Source organism: Convolutriloba macropyga, chromosome 6 (genome assembly GCF_964194025.1).
Source record: "Convolutriloba macropyga chromosome 6, txConMacr16.3, whole genome shotgun sequence".
Classification (NCBI taxonomy): domain Eukaryota; kingdom Metazoa; phylum Xenacoelomorpha; order Acoela; family Convolutidae; genus Convolutriloba; species Convolutriloba macropyga.
The window spans coordinates 42,841-63,780 of record NC_134473.1 but is presented as its reverse complement, the minus strand read 5'-3'; the positions used below and the strand labels follow the sequence as shown (position 1 = coordinate 63,780).

General features: G+C 34.1%; 1 protein-coding gene across 2 annotated transcripts; it reads left to right on the top strand.

Annotated features, from left to right (window-relative positions):
* Positions 1-13,368: 13,368 nt before the first annotated feature.
* Positions 13,369-16,516, top strand: LOC142341417 (uncharacterized). 2 transcript variants are annotated; one of them, XM_075392346.1, is made up of 3 exons: positions 13,391-14,625; positions 14,773-15,074; positions 16,095-16,516. In XM_075392346.1, the coding sequence occupies exons 1-3, from the start codon at positions 13,998-14,000 to the stop codon at positions 16,392-16,394; spliced, it is 1,230 nt and encodes a 409-aa protein (XP_075248461.1). In that variant the 5' UTR covers positions 13,391-13,997; the 3' UTR covers positions 16,395-16,516. The 2 variants fall into 2 exon arrangements, with proteins under 2 accessions (XP_075248460.1, XP_075248461.1); XM_075392345.1 differs by having other exon boundaries at positions 13,369-14,625; positions 14,773-16,516.
* The last annotated feature ends 4,424 nt before the right edge of the window (positions 16,517-20,940 follow it).

Sequence of the window (20,940 nt, the reverse complement as noted above, 5' to 3'; positions counted from 1 at the left end):
CTCTGATTTCACAAGTAGTAAAATAAAAATAATAAATTACAAAACGATCATTAATACAAATAGAAATTACAAATAGAAATTACAAATATTATACGTTATCAAAAAAATCCAGAGTCCAAGTTCCGTAAGCATAAGCTTTCTTCTCTGCACAGTGAAACGTCTTTTTGTGTCGATGCGGATAATTGCTACAATCCCAGTCAGTATCCGAGTTATTGAGAAGTTTGGAAACTTTTGGACAACCAAGATCTTCTAGATTCTCCACATCTTTACACAAGTAATTTGAGATAAGATTACACTTCTCTAACCTTTTTGCAATGTATTCTGTTGTAGGTGATTAATGTTGGTGAATGATTGATGACAACTCAGTGTATTCCAGTTTTCCATTGTTCCAATTAATCCCATGTAAATTTTTAGTGTTCCACTTTACTATAAACTTACATTTCAAGTAAAGTGGAACACTAAAAATTTACATGGGATTAATTGGAACAATGGAAAACTGGAATACACTGAGTTGTCATCAATCATTCACCAACATTAATCACCTACAACAGAATACATTGCAAAAAGGTTAGAGAAGTGTAATCTTATCTCAAATTACTTGTGTAAAGATGTGGAGAATCTAGAAGATCTTGGTTGTCCAAAAGTTTCCAAACTTCTCAATAACTCGGATACTGACTGGGATTGTAGCAATTATCCGCATCGACACAAAAAGACGTTTCACTGTGCAGAGAAGAAAGCTTATGCTTACGGAACTTGGACTCTGGATTTTTTTGATAACGTATAATATTTTTAATTTCTATTTGTAATTTCTATTTGTATTAGTGACCGTTTTGTAATTTATTATTTTTATTTTACTACTTTTGAAATCAGAGAGAAGTTGCATTCCCAATTCGAAAAATTGATTTTCCCTTAAAAATAAGGTATAAATGACCGAGCATACAGATAACGGTTTTAATTTAGGTAATTTTGTCTTTGATGATAATAACCAGGAACGACAATCGTGGAAATGTTTTGGACAGACTTGTAATAGATCTCTGGTGGTTTTTTTGTCCCAATTTTTGGTTATTTTGTTAATATTAGCTTGGTGTATAGTAAGAATAACTCTTGCCGAAACCTGTGAAGAAACAAGAGTTTGGATTGCTATCTTATCTAGTACAGTCGGTTATATTTTACCTTCTCCTAAACTATGAACAAAATAATTTCTACTAAGGAACGCATTTTTATTTCATTGATGGGACCAAGCGGGTCTGGAAAATCTCATCTTATCCATGGTTGGCTAATTATTGGAACATTTCAACCCAATTTTGATAAAATTTACTATTTTTATCAACATTATCAATCACTTTACGGTCTAATGTCCAAAAACATTAAGAACATTCATTTTATTCAAGGAGTTGACTTTGAGTTCATTCAGAGTCTACCCAATAATGGAACAAAGTATTTGCTGATGTTTGATGATTCTTGTGAGGAAATCTCAAGCTCGAAAGAATTTGTCAAAATCGCGACAGCTGGAAGACACAAAGGACTTAGTACAATATATATAAAGCATAATCTTTTTCATCAGAGTAGGTTGGGAAGAGATATTGAGTTACAAAATACTCATATAGTTTTATTCAAGTCTCCTAGAGATGTTCTCCAGATTAACACTCTTAGTCAACAGCTCGGGTTAGGATCACAATTAAAAGACTGGTATACAAAAGCTACCTCAATCCCGTATGGTCACTTACTCATTGATCTGACTCCAAAAACAGTCGACTCTCTTAGATTTTGCACAAACAGTGGTTCTATTCCCCCAATTTTTTTTTCTCCCTAAAACGAAACAAGAGATTATTTTTTTGAACGATGAACACACAACATCTCTCTACGCTGATAACGTTCCAAACGTATTCCCAGAACGTCAAGAAAACGTTCCTAAGAAACTGTCCAAAAGATTTCATTCAGTTTCTAAACGAATGCATAGTAAACCTTCTCGGGGGACAACTATAGGAAATACAAAAACAAGACGTAATAAAGTACAGAGACGAAATTCATCAACTCGTGCTAAAAAGAACCGGAATAAATAAAAGAAGAGCAATTTTAAGTTCACGAAAAGGAATAGAGCTCATATCAATTTTGACACCATCTATCATTAATCGATTGTCTTGAAATGGAACAGTTTGTTTTGATTCCTCAACACCTTTACGAACAAAAATTCAAATTAGAAGTTAAAAAGTTGGACACTTTTGAGCAGAAGCCAGTTTCTGTCCCGACACATTTGAACCCCAATTACAAGGAAATCAGCAACAAAACCAGATCTTTAAAAAACGAAACAATTGTAAATCAAATGTTGAATTCACCGCGAGTCAACCTATCTCTCCACGACACAATTTTATTAGATGGAAGAGATACAGAAGTAGCTTTTGCATATTCTATTTTTGCATTAAAAAGAAAGAACGTTGATTTTCCCGACATATATTACACAATACTTGATGCTACCGGAATAAATCCCCAAAAAGTAAAAAACAAAGATGCCAAAATCAAAGACAGAGGGAGCTGGATTCCTTGCAAAATCTGAAAAAGCCAAGCTACAAAGGCTATATAGAGATGGAAAAGCCGCATATGGATCAATTAAAAATCTACAAAAGGCAAGTAGGTTATCCAAAAAGAAAGTTGCCTACTTTCTACACAGTAAAGATTCCTGCACAAAGTATCGTCATGCTACACGACATTTCAAAAGATTACCAGCATTTGCTAAGCGAATCAATGAGATCTGGTGTCTCGATCTAGATTTTATGGATAAATTATCGGATAGTAATAATGGAGTGAAGTATTTAGTAGTATGTGTTGACGTCTTTTCTCGCTTTGTTCGTGTGCAACCAATGAAGTCAAAGTACTCTACCGATGCAGTTGCAGCTTTCAAAAAAATGTTGCGTAAAAAAGTATGCCAGCGAAAGTATGGGTTGATCAGGGAACAGAGTTTAGCGGCGAGTTTCGAAAGTTTTGTACGGACAAGAAAATCAAAATTTACTCTACTAGAAGTGAAACAAAAGCTGCTGTAGCAGAACGAGCTATAAAATCTCTGAAAAACATTATTTATCGCTATATGGAAGAAAATGGTGACAAATACATGAGAAAAATGGATTCCTTTCTCAAAACTATGAACACAAGAGTTAATCGCTCAACAGGTAAAGCTCCAAAAAATGTAACAAACAAAGACTTTTTGTCAATTTTTTACAGAAACCCAATTAACCACTATAATCGACCACGTTTTAAAGCGGGTGAAAATGTTTGGATATCAAAAAAAGATATTCCATTCAGAAAAAGTTATAAATCTCAGTTCACAAATGAAATATTCAAAATTGTTAAAGTTGCTACTTTTAAACCACCAACCCATAACCTTTGTGGAGAACAAGGTGATGAAATTATAGGTAAATTTTATGAACAAGAGCTTTCAAAGTGTATCATTTAAAGATGAGTTCTTTCACTGTTGAGTTGGTTTCCAATGCGTCGTTTGATTGTTACCCAAACAATACACTAAGTTCTTTCACGAATTTTCTACCTGAACAAATTAATCTTGATGGAGAATGGGAGGTAGCGATAACAGAACTGTCGTATCCTTCCTTGTACCAAAACATAACAGAGGGTAAATTCTTCTATCTAGATGAAGCAACGCCAGATACAAAACCATCGGATTATTACACACTTGATCCTGGTCTATACCCCTCGATCTCTGATATTGTCAATGAAATGAACAAAAAAATTGAAAAATATATAAAAACACCAATCAAGTTACACGTTAACAAAATTACTCAGCGAATATCTTTGATTCTTCCGAATCAGAACTCTTTACTTGTCATTTTTAGTGCCGATCTTTGCCATGTCTTTGGATGCGAAGAAGCTGTTTATGGTATGGGTGTTTTCATGAGTGGTGCTGGTCCACATTTTCCCAAGTTCCCTTATGAGATTGTACGAATACACACCTTAATGATATATAGTGATATTGTTGAATACAATATTGTGGGTGATACAAAAGCTGTTCTTCTACGATGCATTCCGTTTATATCAAAAGTTAGGAATGGAGATATCATCTCAACGGGACAATACATGAATTATCAAAATTTTCCAAACTTATAATTTAAAAAAATTCCAAAAAACTCATTCCACAGCATAAAACTCGAGCTCCGGGACTCTTATGGTGAAAAAGTTCCTTTCAACTCTGTTGGTGTAACAAGAGCGGTACTAATGTTTAGAAAAACCTCTGACAATCATTTTTAGATTTAAAGTTGTAGAAAATGGTTGCTGATAGTGATTTATTGTATTTTCGTGGTTATTCAAGACAGAGGGGAAGAGGACTCGGAGCATTAGCACAAACAATTGGGAGGACAGCTATTCCATTCTTGAGGAGATATGTTGTCCCAGCAGCAAAAAGAGTTGGTGCTGATTTGCTTGATATAGCTGCACCAGAAATTGGAAATGTTCTAACTGGAAAGAAAAAATTCAAATCTGTGGCTGCAGATGTTGGAAAGAAAACATTACGTAAACAGCTAGGTGGTGGAAAAGTTAGGAAACGTCGCATTATTCAACGAATTCCCCCAAAAACCAGTCGACGTCGTCGAACTAGAAGAGATATTTTTCCTAAGCTAAAATGAATACTAGATCAACAAACGATAGTAACTTTCGTTATGGTCACTTTACGAACTCTTGCTTGAAGATTTTTGACAAAATTCCTGTTTTGGAACCAATTGAATCTTCTCACGTTCAAGAAGTTTATCCCAGTACTTCATTGGATGAAAGCAGCATTGAGTTCAAGTTTGAAACAGATAGAAGCATATATCTTGATATGAGAGATATCCACCTTCAATGGATTTGTTCCAATGTGAAAAGTTACTGCTACCAAATACAAAAGTTAGACTGAAATTGATTCGTGCAAGACCCAATTTTTACATGATCTCCTACAATCCTCACGTCTCCCTTAAAGTTCTTGACTGTTCCTTGTTTACAAGACGTGTTGTTGTTAACGAAGTGTATCACCAGACTATCAAATATCAATTAACTCATCAACCTGCTTGTTACAACTTTATGGAAACAATTGCACGCACATTTGTTATTCCTTCAGGACAGAACCAGTTTATTCAGGAAAATGTTTTTAACAATGCTCCAATCAGAAGAATAGCTTTTGCGATGAACACAAATTCAGCATTCACAGGACATTTTCAAGAAAATCCTTTCCATTATCAGAAATTTAGTTTACGGGAACTAAGAATTGTTCGAGGAGGTAGAGCTATAGTATCAGTTGTTACAAGCAATGACTGTAGGGCATATGTAACAACAATGAAAGCAATGAATTTTAATGAAGAGATCCCCGCGTTACCACATAATCTATTTCAGAACCATTACGTACTTGTATTTGATCTCACTTCACTTCAAGATGCTGGAGAAAATATTCATTATCCTGAGCTCAGCGGTGAAAGTATCCGATTAGAAATGTTTTTCGATCGCCCGCTAAGAAGTGTGACAGAATTAATTGTTCTAGGAGAAAGGATGTCCGCTGTTAAAATTGATCAGTTCGGAACGGTTGCTAAAAATGTATGAAGATTTTTGCGTTAACGAAAATTTTTTCATATTTTTTTCAGTTTTTTATGGGTTCTACATCATTGCTTTCTGCATTGGAAGATTTGTGGGTTATATATTATCGTCACCCAGTTGCCATTCTCTTCACCAAATAATTTCTTAAAATGGACGTTAACTGGGGGCGAACTAATTCAAACTTTTTTGTTTACATTCCTCTCCTAATTTTTCTGGTACTTTTTTTTATATTTATTTTATTCTACCCCAACTCCCATAACAATTCTGTTGACAAAATTAAAAAGACAAGCAAAGTTTTATTAGAGCAAGGTAAAAAGTCCAATGATTGTTGCTTTTTTGAAGACAATGAGTCTTTTCAGCTTGACTGTACAGTTAAAAATCCGTGCTTTAATGGTACTTGCGAAATAAAGCAGAGAAAATTTGTTTGTCATGGATAACACTTCCCTGAGACAGATTATTGAACGAATCCCAGAACTCAAATACCGCTATATTGGATCGTTTCCAGCAGATTGTGTTCCAAGACTACCCACATTCTGCTTTGCTATCATCAACATTTCTCCGAGCAGTGAAGCTGGAGATTATTGGATAATGATTGCTCAACTCAATCGAACTTATTACTATGCTGATTCTTTGGCTCGTCCAATCACACAATACAAATTTTTGGATCAAAAGTATCAGAAAATGATACAACAGCCAGTTCAGAAAACTGATAATTTCTGTGGATTTTACACAATATTTGCAGCATTTCAACTATTTAATTTTTTTCAAACAAAACTGAACAATGTTCATGATGTTCATGTTTTAAACTTTATAAGTAATTATATGTGAATTAGATAAATTTAATGTAAAATAAGTCGAAGTGTAATAAAGTCGAGAGTAATTTTTTTCTAAATTCCTTAATTCTTCGTAAGTTACTCAAATTTTTGTTGTCGACTTTATTAACTACTCGGCTAAATGTACTTTAGTACTCTTTTCTTTTGTACTATCATCATTTAAACGTTTCATTAATTTTGTATTTGCATGTGCTTAATTTGTACTGTGTCTGTTATTTTGTACTTTTTAATTCAATTTTTTTTCTTTCATTTAACATTTTTCCATGTTATCAGCGCGTAAAAGTCCACTGGTACTGTGACAATGCCAGATCAGCAAGAGGTATTTTCGATCTACCGACCTCTGGGTTATGAGCCCAGCACGCCTCCGCTGCGCCATCGTGCTATTTAGGGTCGGCTATACCTAATCTTAATACATTGCGGCGGCTATACCTAATCTTAATACATTGCGGCGGCTATACCTAATCTTAATACATTGCGGCGACTATACCTAATCTTAATACATTGCTGCGGCAATACCTAATCTTAATACATTGCGGCGGCTATACCTAATCTTAATACATTGCGGCGGCTATATCTAATCTTAATACATTTCGGCGGCTATACCTAATCTTAATACATTGCGGCGGCTATACCTAATCTTATTACATTGCGGCGGCTATACCAAATCTTAATACATTGCGGCGGCTATACCTAATCTTAATACATTGCGGCAGCTATACCTAATCTTAATACTTTGCGGCGGCTATACCTAATCTTAATACATTGCGGCGGCTATACCTAATCTTAATACATTGCTGTGGTTAAACCAAAAAATGTTGAAATTTACTGCGAGGGAAATTATCCGTTAATGCGCGCTGCCTGTACAATTCCCCGCCTGTACGTACGCGCTGACTGTACAATTACCCGCCTGTACAATTCCCCTGCGCGCTGCATGTATATTTAATCCCTAAATGACCTCTAAAATCACGTGACAAGTGGCTCCGGAAAATCACCCTGGTCTGCTCCTACCTTACTACTAATACCCTGTCCCTATAATTAATCTTAATACGTTGCGGCGGCTATTCCTAATCTTAATACGTTGCGGCGGCTATTCCTAATCTTAATACATTGCGGAGGATATTCCTAATCTTAATACGTGGCGGCCGCTATTACTAATCTTAATACGTGGCGCCCGCTATAACTAATCTTAATACGTGGCGCCGCTATAACCTATCTTAATACATGTACTCCGCCTATACCCTATCTTAATACATTAGTGTAGACCCTCTCTCAAAATTAACTCCTATACCCTATCTTAATACATGGGGTCTACACCCCCACCCCCCCCCCCCCCGGGGAGCCTTGCTCACCCTATTACTACTACCGCAACTGGTCTTTTCAATGCATTGTCAACACAGACGAAACATATTTAACCTCTCTTTGAGAAACAATATTACTTTTTTGCGACCTTATTTATGAAGTTATGAAGATCGTAAGATAGTGATCGAACGCGAAAATGTTGCTGGCTTTTTTCCTCATTCTTTTTTGCATTTTTGATGAGGACAGCTTCATTGGTTTTTCTAGAAATTTGACAGTTCAACAGAACTTTATACAACAAGACTGAAGCCAAATATGTTCGAAAAAATTAAGGGTTCTGGACGGCAGACACATTCATTAGCTGAACAAAACAAACAATTCTGCCAGGAATCCCATGAGTTTGTTTACTTCGTGTTAGCCGACGTCGACTCTGCGTTCTTTCAAAATTGGTTAAAGAGTTTCATTGGACGCCACGGCTTTCACTTCTTTGCGGCTTCCCAACTCAGTTTCCATTCCACCTTGTAAGACGGTTTCACTTTCACCAATGACGCAACCACCGGTAAAAAGACAGCTGTCTAAACCAATTCACATGGCACGAGAATATCTTTGCGCGCCCATTGCTCTGTAGGCAGTCAGTGGCATTTGAAAGAGATTCTCGGCAAAAAATTATATGGCGACTCTAGCAATCAAAAGAACTTCTCTAGTTGAAAATAATTCCTTTAAAACTCTAAGAGTTGTTCAACTTTTTCCAGGTGGAAGCACAGCGCCTATTCTCTCGGCTACAGACACCCGCAAGATTTTTTCTACTCATAACCAAATTTTTCGAGTGGATCGTTTGTTTTCACTCAACATTGCTTCTTGAAATTCACTATATGGAATTTGGTCGAAAATTTTCTCATATTCAATAAAGGCATTGGAAAGAACAAGAAAAAGATGATTAGAGGAAGAAAGAGGGGGAGAGAGAGAGAGAGAGAGAGAGAGAGAGAGAATTTAGTCAAAGCAAGGTGTGATGTTTTTGGGTAATGAATTTAAAGAGGATTTCAAACTCTTTGATCACCGGGTATGGTCTTCACAGTCTTTTGTAGCCATAAAAGTATTCACGAATAGTTTTGCACGCGGTGCATCCAAAACATTTTTCTCGAGCAGAAAAGTTATAAAATGGAAAAACTGATGAGAAACATTTCATAGAGCTATTGATGCACTTGAAAGAAGTTTTGCTGTTTTCAGTTTTATGAAGGGCTAAGATTTCAATGTGATCTAAACATGTTCAAGCCTTCGGAAAACGTATTGTTTTTTATATTACCTTTAAAGTTGGAACTTTTGCTTGCGTTACAAAAACAAGTCAGTCTTTTTGGTTCATCAATTATTTAGACATTGATTTAGACTCCATATACATGCGCACAATTTGAACTATAACTCTACTGACAGTTACATAATGTCTAACTAAACGTGCTCAACTGCTCTCAAACATTACGTAAATTTTCATTTGCGTAAAATATCCCTTGCATCAGACATTCACCTGTGAAACAACCATACTCAGCCAGAACTTTTGGCACGATATTTTCATGCTGTACACAAACAAATCGCCCATAAAAAAATTTTCGCTTGACAACAATTTTGTTCAGCAGTACCAAAATTACGCGTAAATTTTGATTATTCAAAGATGAATCGCTCAATTTTTTTGCTTTTTGCGAAATTGTTGCTTGCAATTTTTGCTTGATGACCAAAAATTATATAAAATTAAATGTTTTGGGTAGTGGAGTTAATGTTGTGTCAAGTCTGCCATCCATCCCATAGTTCACATGCAATTCTATTGTTAAATGTTGTTTATTATGCTCCTTAATATTTTGCATTTCTTAAAAACCTGAAGCAAATAAGAAATTGTGTAGTTTTGAAAACTTAAGAGATATTTCTAGAGGGAAAAATTTAATTTATCTGCTTCAGCATAAACAATAGAAAACATTTTCCCAAACAAAAAGAAGAATAATTAGGAAAATATTCTTGGGCCACTAATGAAAACACCATACTTTGCCAATAGCGGATCTGGTAAAAATTTATTCAAAAGGATTTTGACCAATTTTAGCTAAGAAACTCAGCCATGTTATCTTAGTCCAAAGCGTATGCTTTTTATAGGTCTTATCATATGTGAAAACCTGAGTAGGGCGCTTGAGTTGACTTTTTGGATCCACTTATGGTCCAACATTTAACGTTCATCCCAGCTTCTTTCAACATTTGATAGGGGGCTCATGGCTTAATTCTTTCTAATTCATCTAATTATGAAATCAAAGCGTTTTAAGGATTTATAAAGACTTTGTCAACTAGGACTATGCAACCAGTTTTTTGATCACCAATTAAAGATTATTTTGTTTAGTGTTATTTGTCTTACTTTTCCTTTTTTTACTCTTAGGCTGCTCCCAGTCAGTGTGTTGTGTTGTTGATAGCAATGCTTATCAACATTGCTCAGCATGCTTTTTTCAGTCCCGGCAAACCAAAAACACAAAATTTTAGGCAAAATATTTTTCGTCGATTGTGTACTTCAAGCCGTGTCACAGCACTACTGTTTTTCATAATGCTTGTGACATAAATTGTATCACAATTTCTGTTTTGACAGGAGAACAAAACCCAGCGTAAAAACTTAAGTTTCGTTGACGAAAAAAATTTTTAATGATGTGTTTAATTTTTTGAATGCTTTTGTTTCAATCCCATTAACCCTAATTTAACATTGACATGATTTTTTTCAGTAAGGGTTTTTCCTTGCGGTGTGTATACTATATTATACAAGTTATTTTATATCTACTACTCGTTGCTGCTTTTTCTGCTCAGTGACAAATGATTATTTTGCCACAAAATTTGCGTGATATTCACATTATCACAGAATTATTCCCAAGATTATCACATACAATGTTTTGCTTTGTCTCTGTCAATATTCCGTTTGAAAGGTTGTCTGTTTTTTAAATCAACATTGTCGCTTCTCCAACATTTCACTCCACGCAGTACATTTTCACCCTAGCTGGCCCTGATCACACAAACATAACTCATCGCTTTAAACCCATTGGATGACGGTTGATGGACGGAAAATAGACATCCCTAATTTTTTGAAGATATGTAAATCATTGGCAGAGCTAATTGTTTTATTCAGCGATAAATAACAAACTTTTTGTTTAGAGGTTTTGATTGTGAATACTGAAACTCTTGTTTAGTTCTTGCTGAATTTGGTATGCTTAACAGAAACATTAACTGTTTTCTCTGCCTAAACATGTTTTCACAATCACATTTTTAGAATAAAATCGAGAGCCAATTGATCTTTGTATGACTTAGCAATCGCTCTAGAAGAGTGTTACCTTTTTTCAGGAAAATAATGATAGCAATTTACATATGCAGGAACTCATAGATGGCAAATCCTCCCTATTGCAGAAAAAATGAATGATTTAATTAATATCTACATATTAAGTAGATTCAATTACTGCATCACCTCACTGACTCTTATAAACAAGTACTGAAAGGTTGAAGCAAATTCGGATTAGATTTCAAAATGAAAACCTTTAAAAAACAGTGCATTGACCGGATTTTAGAATAGTTGGGACTTCGTGATGTATATAAGTGATTCGACAATTTTTATGCTAGCAGATAAGTTAAGTGTTGGACCAAAAGTACTATTTTGACCTATCGAATAATGATGTGATCTAAAATATGGTTTTCCTTATCGCGGATAACAGCAAAAAATAAGTACAGATTGGTGACATTTTTTTAAACAGCCGGCGTGGAATCAAACAACAACAGCCAGACAAATTCAGAACCTGTTAAGTGCAGCAAATGATGAAATAATGGGTTATTTCGGTCTCTCAATCACCAATATGCAGCCCAACACAATTTTGTGGATTTTCATAATACTAAAAGGAAAATGACCAGTTTAGGTTGTTTTGTGCCATAGGGTTTGTTTCCAGGCCTGCCTTTCAATACAAATAGCAAAAATTAATAATTTGTAACAATGCGCTCAGTTGTGTTTTCGGAAAAACAGATACACATAAGAGATATACATAACAGAAACACAATTTTTTTCAAACAAATCATCAAGTTGAATTCAATCTATTACTACAATGCAGTGGAAAAAGATGTGGTTTAAATAATATCACAGTGAAAATAGTTTGCTTGGCTACTTGAAACCTGTCAATTTAACCTCCCTGGGTTCAGGTTATCAATTGAACAGTTTTTAACCTAGTTTTAATAATTTTGTTGTTTATGATTTTACGCCTCATGAGATAAATTTTTACATTTTTTTAATATTGCGTAATTGTTTGAAACCGAGAGCGGAATTCAAGTTAAGGTCTTACCGCGATAAGTGCCTAATTTTGTACATTAGTCCATTCTTTGGCAATTAAAATAGATAATTGTTTTTCTATTGTACAAGAGCAGGCTTTGAGAGTGTCAAAGGTGACAAATGTTTTTCATTTGCTAATTTTATAACTCAATTTTGAGGCTCGCATGAAACTGGAATATTTTGAAAAGTTGAAGTAAAATTTGTTTTAACTAGGACTGCGAATATTCGATGTCCACAAAAAACAGGTGAAAAAAAAATCGGACCAAAAGTACTTTCAAAATGATAAAACTAGGCACAGCATTTTTGATACGTAATTTTTCGAATAAATGTCATTTATAAAAATTGATAATTTTTTTTAAAATCTGCCAAATTTATTGCAAAAAACTGATACTTTCAAAATTGTTTGTATAAGATCTTTTTAAAACTTGCTCATCAGTGAAACATAAATCAATTGACACGTTTTTAACGTGAATATGAAATTTATGATTTCCAATTTTAATTTTTTTCTCAACTTTTGTTTTAAAAAATAGTGCCTGAAAATATCTAAGCGTCTCGTATTTCTAATAACTTTGAGTAAACGTGTTTTTGATTGATTTAATTGATCATCAACTAAACTTCAAAAAAAACATAAAATTTTCTTTCTCACCTTGCTGGGCGTGAGATCAAATAATACCAGAAAGATGTTGGTCAATCACTTAAGATATTTTTCTAAAGGAATTGTCTTTTTGGCAATAGATCAGGGCTAGAAAAATTGAAATAAAGTCTCCTGAGACCCGTTCTAGCGGGTTAACCGTTTTATCCTTTGGCCCCGTAAAGTCGCATTTCTTTGGGTCCTATTTACCAGTTGTTAATTTTTGTTGAGAAGCGTTTGTAAAAAGACGAATTTTTGGATAGCAACAATAATGGGAACTTGACCTAGCCAGATATTAATCAAAGATCAGATTTTTGCCTTTTGGAATCAAATGATCAGAGTAACTATTTTCCAGGAATCTGTTTGCGTTGTGAAAACATGTTGCTTAAAACCTAATAACAGAAGTGCTTTCGCTTCTATTGAAAAATAATTTTTCCACTTCTAGCTGCAGCTATTGTAACGGCCTGGAAACGAAGCTTTTTCAATTTCCTGAATTTTTCCTTTTGTATGAATTCAAGGAAATCAGATTCTATAACAGTACATGTATAATTTTGTAAATGTTAAACCGAGATAAAACGAGGCTGTTATTGTAAATAAAATTGACGTCATTGTCTGTTTATTTTACGAATCATGCTTAATCATTTCTAAAACTGATGATATTTTATTCTACAGAGTAATGATAGCCTACATTTTTGTGCTGTTATTTGTATCGACGAGTGCTATGGTAACATAAGAGAGTCGTTAAAAGTAGATACTTATGTTTCAGTTTGTTGGCAGCCGATTCACAGAATACAAAAAAACGCACTTCTGCTAATAAGAAAACTGAATTCAAATTGTATGTGCAGAAAATATACGAACAGAAATATGCACAAATTGTATACACCAAATCATTAAATGCAATACAGAGCTATCTCTATACACGAAGCAAAAATATTCAACTGCATATACAAAAACAAGGACAAGTCAGACAGAAGGCTGAAAAAAAATGGTTTAAGCTGAACTGAAGAAATATGTGTTTGAAGACAGAAAATAAACAAGCAGGCGTATTAACTGTAAAACGACAAACAAATATACGCAAAATGTAATCTACAAAATGTACAGTAGAACGCTCGAGCGTTTACCTGTACAGTAGCTGCGTTTGAACGTACATATATTACCATAACAGCCCAGTTTTTTTTCTATGCGGTGTAATCTGAATAAAAATAATTTTACTTGTTTTTTGTCTTTACCACCTCAAGTAATTTTAGTTATTCTGATTTATAGTCAAATGCTGCAAGCATAAAATATACCGAGTCATAAAAACCGAAAGTTACCGATAATTCAACTTAACAAACACAATTTGATTTTACTTTATATGCATAAATACGAGATCTCAGACGTTGAAAATCGAAACCAAGATCACGATACGAGCAAGGGAAGTATTGAAAACGCGAACAGAAAAGTTGTCGAAACAAGTTTCAGTTGGAGTCCAGAAGAAAACGAACATAACGGCGAATCAAATCACAACAACAAAGTCTCCAAGTTAGACAATAAACCAAAAAACGGAATTGAAAACCAGGACATTCAGACAAACAGTCCCAAACAAGATAAAAATCAGTCATCATCACCTGAAAAATCAGACAAGGCATTAAGAAGTCAACCAGAATCAGACAGAAAAATGGCAGATACAAATGTTTACTCTGCACCCCAAGGTAAACTTCCCAAACTCCCCGGACAGACAAATTCAATTCGGGCAGATGAGACAACTGCCCCTGAGCGAAAACCAAGTATGCCTGTTGCCAGACCCGCCCCTGGACACTATGCGACTACAGCAGACAACAACTACTATGGCAAAGTGGACTATGGCAAGACAGGGGGAGGGGGGAACCAGTACTCGGGCAGTAATGGGAAGGGAGGAGTAGGAGCTGACTACAAGGACAGTGGGTATGGGAACACTAACAGTGGATACGTGAAACACGACAACGACAACAACAGTGATAAAGGTGAGTCATTTTCTGACGAAAACAACAGTTGGACCAGAAAAAAGAAGTCAAAGAAACAAAGACAAGATTCAGACACAGCTGGTAAAGTTGGCAAGACAAGGGTCATTCAGAACGGGGCAGATGATCAAAGGGTTTCTGATGTTACAGGATCTGGTGGTTCAGACAAGGACCAGAATGGGTTCACATCAGGAGGTGGTGACAAGAAGGGAGGAATGGGAGGAATGAAAGGGTACTTTCGAGTGCCCAAGAGGGTGGTTATAGCCGCGGGAATAAGCATCATCTTACTGTTTCTTCTTGTGCTTTTGACCGCGATCATTCTTGGTGTAATGATGTCAAGCATGAGCGGTGACATTGATGATTTGAAAGAAGAGAACGACATTTTGAGAGCTAGCATTCAAAGCCTCCGAAAAGATTTCAATGACAGTGACAACGCCGTTCTACTTGCTCAGGTACGAGATTTTCAAATTCGGATTGACGATATTGAAAATACCGACCAAATTCAGACCTCAGAGATCGAAAATTTGGAAAATTTTGTATCTATAGCTGATGCTACCTTGAAAAACGACGAGTTGCAAAAAAGTATCCGTGAACTCAACGATAACGTGACGCAACTCAGAACTTCTCTTATTTCAACTGAGGATAACGTTCAAAATTTGCTGACGCATGTATCTCTAGGAGAAGGCAATCTTACTAACAAGCAACTAAAATTGGACATTGAGAGCATAAATTCAACAGATTTTGTTACAGAATTTGAAGTCAAATTACAAGAATTGTCACAACATGTATCTCTAGGAGAAGATACCCATACAAACAGACAGCTGAAATTAGACGTCGAAAGCATTAATTCAACCGAAAATATAACTGAAATGGACAAAACGTTTGAGGAATTGGCGACGCATGTATCTCTAGGAGACGCTACGCTTTCTAATAGACAGCTGAAGTTAGATATCGAAAGCATAAATTTAACAGAAAACATAACTGATCAAGTCAAAACAATTAAGGAATTGGCAACGCATGTATCTCTAGGAGACGCTACGCTTTCTAATAGACAGCTGAAATTAGATATCGAAAGCATAAATTCAACAGAAAACATAACTGATCAATTCAAAACAATTGAGGAATTGGCAACGCATGTATCTCTAGGAGACGCTACGCTTTCTAATAGACAGCTGAATTTAGATATCAAAAGCATAAATTTACCAGAAAACATAACTGATCAATTCAAAACAATTGAGGAATTGGTGACGCATGTAGCTTTAGGAGATGCTACGTATTCTAATAGACAGCTGAAATTAGATATCGAAAGCATAAATTCTACAGAAAACATAACCGAACAAGACAAAACAATCCAGGAATTGGCAACGCATGTATCTCTAGGAGATGACTTTTTATCTAACAGACGGTTAAATCTGGATTTTGAAGCTTTTGAAAACATCAGTAGTTCTAATACCACCTTCATTATTTCACAGATAGAAGAAGTGAACGTAACAGTTAATGAACTAAATCAAGCAGTTGCAGCTATGAACGAGACACTTAAAGCAACAGAAACAGACGTGTCTGACCAACAAAAATTCATGCTGGGCATTCAGAACGTAACAGGAGCTTTGGATTCAAACATATCAACGCTGGCAGGGGCGGTCAATGATAACAAGAATCAAATTGATACAACAAGTATAAAAATAACTGGAATTGAAGCCGACATTTCAGGAATCGAAGCCGACATTGCAGGAATCGAAGCTGATATTGCTTTACTCCAAAGCCAACCATAGCTAGAGTTCACTTAATCACTTAAGTAAAAATTGCATTCCATTTCCGCTGATGTCTTTGTATTTCCATCTTTAGCTATTTAGACTTGCTTGATCTGAATTTCTAATAAAATTATGCAAACAGATAGTAGTTCATTCAACCTTATGCCAGGATCAAGTTTTGCAGAACTATGCATAAAATAGGAAAAAATCTGCCGAAGGATGACATTTGTTCACTCTCTTTTTCAGATTTTCTTAATTTTTGAAGGTTCGATGATTGCGTTTTTTAAAACAAAAAAAGTGTTTTGTGTTGAAGAAACACCATGATTTAGAAAATGTTTGGTTAAGTGAAAGTTTCTAGCTTGGCTAGGAGGCAAAGTTAGAAAAAAATCCCATTTCTGGTTTAAGCTCATTTTCCTCCTCCATTTTTTCAATTCCTCCATGAGTATACTGCCCAATTTAGTCTGGAAATGCCGTAGAATAAAAAAATTGCACAACAGTTGCCAAAAAGCAGTAAAAACTGCTTTCTCTTGTTCTGAATGAAAAATTTGAGATCAAAATTGAAAAAGTCTTTTTCTTTTTTAAAATAGATTCGATTATGACACAAAAGAGTATCGCTTTTAAAATCTTTTAGTTTCGAGTTCATTGTTTTTTAATTTTATAATTTTACAAAATTGAAATATATTTTTTTGTCTGATCTTCGCTAATATCTTTTTTCTGTAAATCTACATTTCAAACGTTACTTTTTGTCATTCAGGAGCCGCAACCCTACATGGTATAGCCTGAAAACAGAACGCTTAAGTTGTTTTCAATGTGTTTCAAAAACGGTAAAACTCGAATGTTTCTAGTCAATTATTGAGTAATTTGAAAAAATAAACTGTAAATATTTTTTAATCAATTTATCAGCTCTATTTATTTTTTCTGAAAACTATTTTCTGAGAACTCTTACGCTTCACTGTAGCAAAGGTTCTATTCATAGAACACAATTTCAAACACTCATAATATAAAAGAACGCTTCCATTTTTTTCGTCGCCTGATTCGATAAACTAGCAGATAAGACTTTGTGGAATTCAGAGAAAAGATTTGTCTCATATATTCATGAGTTTAAAACCATATACTTCAACAAATAATAGTCTTTTTGTTGACATCTTATTTGGCTCAAAATCCACGAAAAATTAGACCAGTTTGCGTTTGATTGTGTATATTTAAGTAATATTGCTTTTGTTAAGTGCTGTTAACTAATCGTACTTAAAATACGTTTTCAAATTTTAATGAATTTGATGTTAATTGTTTCACGTCTGCCCTAATTTAGTGGCACTCCCCATTAATTCCACAACATGGAGTACATAAAACAGATCAAGTTAATATAAATTCTGCACTGACCGAAGCACGTTGTGTTTCCTTCATGTTGCCTTCAATTAAGTCTATTTTCTCAAACTAGTCCAAACTAATTGCTCTTATTTTTTACTGAACTAATAAGTGATCGATGTATATTTGATAGTGGAATTCCATTGAGTTTGTCTTTTGCCGGCTTGGAGCAAAGTTTTTCAGTACATAATGAAACTTCAGTAAATCAGTACCGGTCACGTCGAAATGCAATTACAAATCAGTACTGATTCAGAAACTTATCCAATTGGTTTCAACAAACCCTGGTTTTTCTCTTTTAATATGTAATTGTTTTCAAATTTCTTACTCTACAGAGTTTTGTATGAATTCAAAAAAAAATGTGATGTGATATGTATCCGTAAGCAAAAATTGCTGATGTTCGACTTATAGTTAGTCCCATAAACTGCACAAAATACACAAACGATCGGAAAACTCCCGACATCAAAATCAAGAACAAAGTTCTCATAAAAAAAGTGACAGTAAGAAACGTAAATGTTCGGTATCAAATCAATGAAATATTTTTGTTTTTTATACAGATAGTTAAAATAGAACATATGAAGCACTTGTTCTGATAACAGAAATCACACTTGGTTTCTAGTTGCGTAATTTTTAGTTCCAAGTTAGTGTTAGCTATCCACGACAGAAATGTCTTCTACGACGCCAAAGAGAAGAAAATCGTCTCGAGTGGTCAATCAAAAAAGTGACAGTAAGAAACGTAAATGTTCGGTATCAAACCAATGAAATATTTTTGTTTTTATACAGATAGTTGAAATAGAACACATGAGGTACTTGTTCTGATAACAGAAATCACACTTGGTTTCTAGTTGCGTAATTTTTAGTTCCAAGTTAGTGTTAGCTATCAAAATCAACAACTTTTTAGAAAGATTTCATGGTGTCGGTTCAGACTACTTCCAATATAAAACTTAAACCTTAATCAAAAAGCAACGAAACAACCTTTGCAACCGTAATTGAATCTGAAAAAAATCTGCTGAAGGCCAAAATAAGTGATCAGTACACTATGATGCTATAATGTTTCTTCTTTTTTTCATCGGGGTAGCGGGAAATTGATGTAGTTAATTTTTTCTTTGTTTCACTATAATGAGGAGATCATAATGGAATCATCCGTACTGGTCAACAGATTGAGTTAGACAATATAATTATGATCAAATTGAAGTTGCTAACTGAGCTACCAATGGTTAGTTATAAATGTATGAAAGCTCTCATTGTAGAAATTATCGCTCTTTTATTTGGGTTCACTTAAAATGACGCAAAATAGAAGGAGAAAAAACTTTCTGATATTACCAATAACTGAAAACTCAAATGACGATATCGGGAATGACCAAATTTTTGTTTGGTGTTTGTCACTTTATGTTTGTTCGATCTATTCGTATCTTTGTCAACCAAAACTGTATCGAGATTTCTATTGTTAGTTGTCAATTAATCGTAATTTAAGTTTAAAATACTTTTATTTGAATTTAAGCGACGCAGTCGCTCTTGTCATTTCTTTATAATTTGAGAAAAAAAATTTAGTTTCAAAATAACCTGTCCTCTTGGATTTCAACAAAACGGGGACATAACCCTTCTCAAAATTTGATTAGAAATTGGAAAACAGACTTGGCTATTATCATAGAAGTTCAACACCAAATAACAACTTCAGCCAAAGACTAATAAAGCTTATTGTAATCCACCAATATTAGTTCGCAAAAATAATGATCTTTTTTTCAGATAAGAAATTACTCCTATTTTTCTTACAGCAGATAATCTCACAATAATCATTCCCAGACTATATAATCATACAGCAATTAACCGTACTTCAATTAACCTAAAATGGTAATTTATCTTTCAAAAACTAATATTACAGCAATTATTTTTTTAAAGCAATTAATTTTAAAACAATCAATTTTATCTCATTTAATCACGCGGCAGTAAGTTTTGAAGTCATTACTTTTACACCAATTAATTTTACGTCAATAAAACCATAGCAATTAAACCTACAGCAAATAATCCTACAGTAATTAATCTTAGAGCAATAGATCTTACAGCAATTTAATTTACAGCAATTGAACTTAAAGCAATTATTTTAACAGCAATTAATTTTACGGCAATAGGATTTACCGCAGTTAACCTAAAAGCAAACAACCTTACATTAATTAATTTAACATCCTTTAATCTTAGTGATTTTACGTGCAGCAGTTAATTCCAAAGGAATTTAACTTAGAGTTCTTAATTTTAAAGCAATAAATCCTACATCAACTAAACCTACAGCAATTATTCTTTCAGCAATAATTCTGACGGTTTTTAATCATACACCAATTAACTTTACAGCAAATAGTCAAACGTCATTTCAATCCTCAGCAACAATTATTATAGCAAATTTTCTTAGAGCACTTAATCTTACAGCAACTAGTCTTACAGCAATAGGGCTTACCGGAATTAACCTAAAACCAAATTATCTTACATCAAATAATACTACAGAAAGGTCTGCCAGCAATAAAATTTAGAATAATTAGTCTCACATCGATTGCTCTTACAGCAAAAATTTATAGCAATCATTCCTAGAAATAAAAATATTAAAGTAGTTAACATCACGGTAATTATCCTTTAACAGAAAAAAATTTTTACAAGAATTAACTATGTAGCAATTATTTTAGAGAAATTAATATTACAGTAATTAATCTTGCAGCAAGCATTATTAAAGCAAATAATTATTTTTTCAGCTATTATTATCAAAGCAGTTGATCTCACCGCAATTAAATCTGCAGCAATTAATCTGAAATTAGTTAATCTTAGAGCAATTAATTTTACAAAAAATAAGGTTACAGCAATAAATCTGACAGCAATTAATGACGCCTCAATTGTTGTTTCCGCAATTATTCTTGCATCAATCAATAAAAAAATCAACTGCTTATACCACATTCAGTCTAAAATCAAATAGTCTCACAGCAATTAAAACCAAAGCAAATGAATCTTGCAGCAAATAACCATAGCAATTATTCCTATACCAGCACTTTTACAGCAATACATCTAACAGCAATTCTTTTTAAGAAATAAAACCTACAGCCATTAAATTTACACGGTATAGTTTTAGGGCGATTATCTTACAGCCATTAATCCTCAAGCAATTCATGTTGCATTAATTAATTTTAGAGCAATAAACCGTACTGCATTAAAAATTACAGCAAAA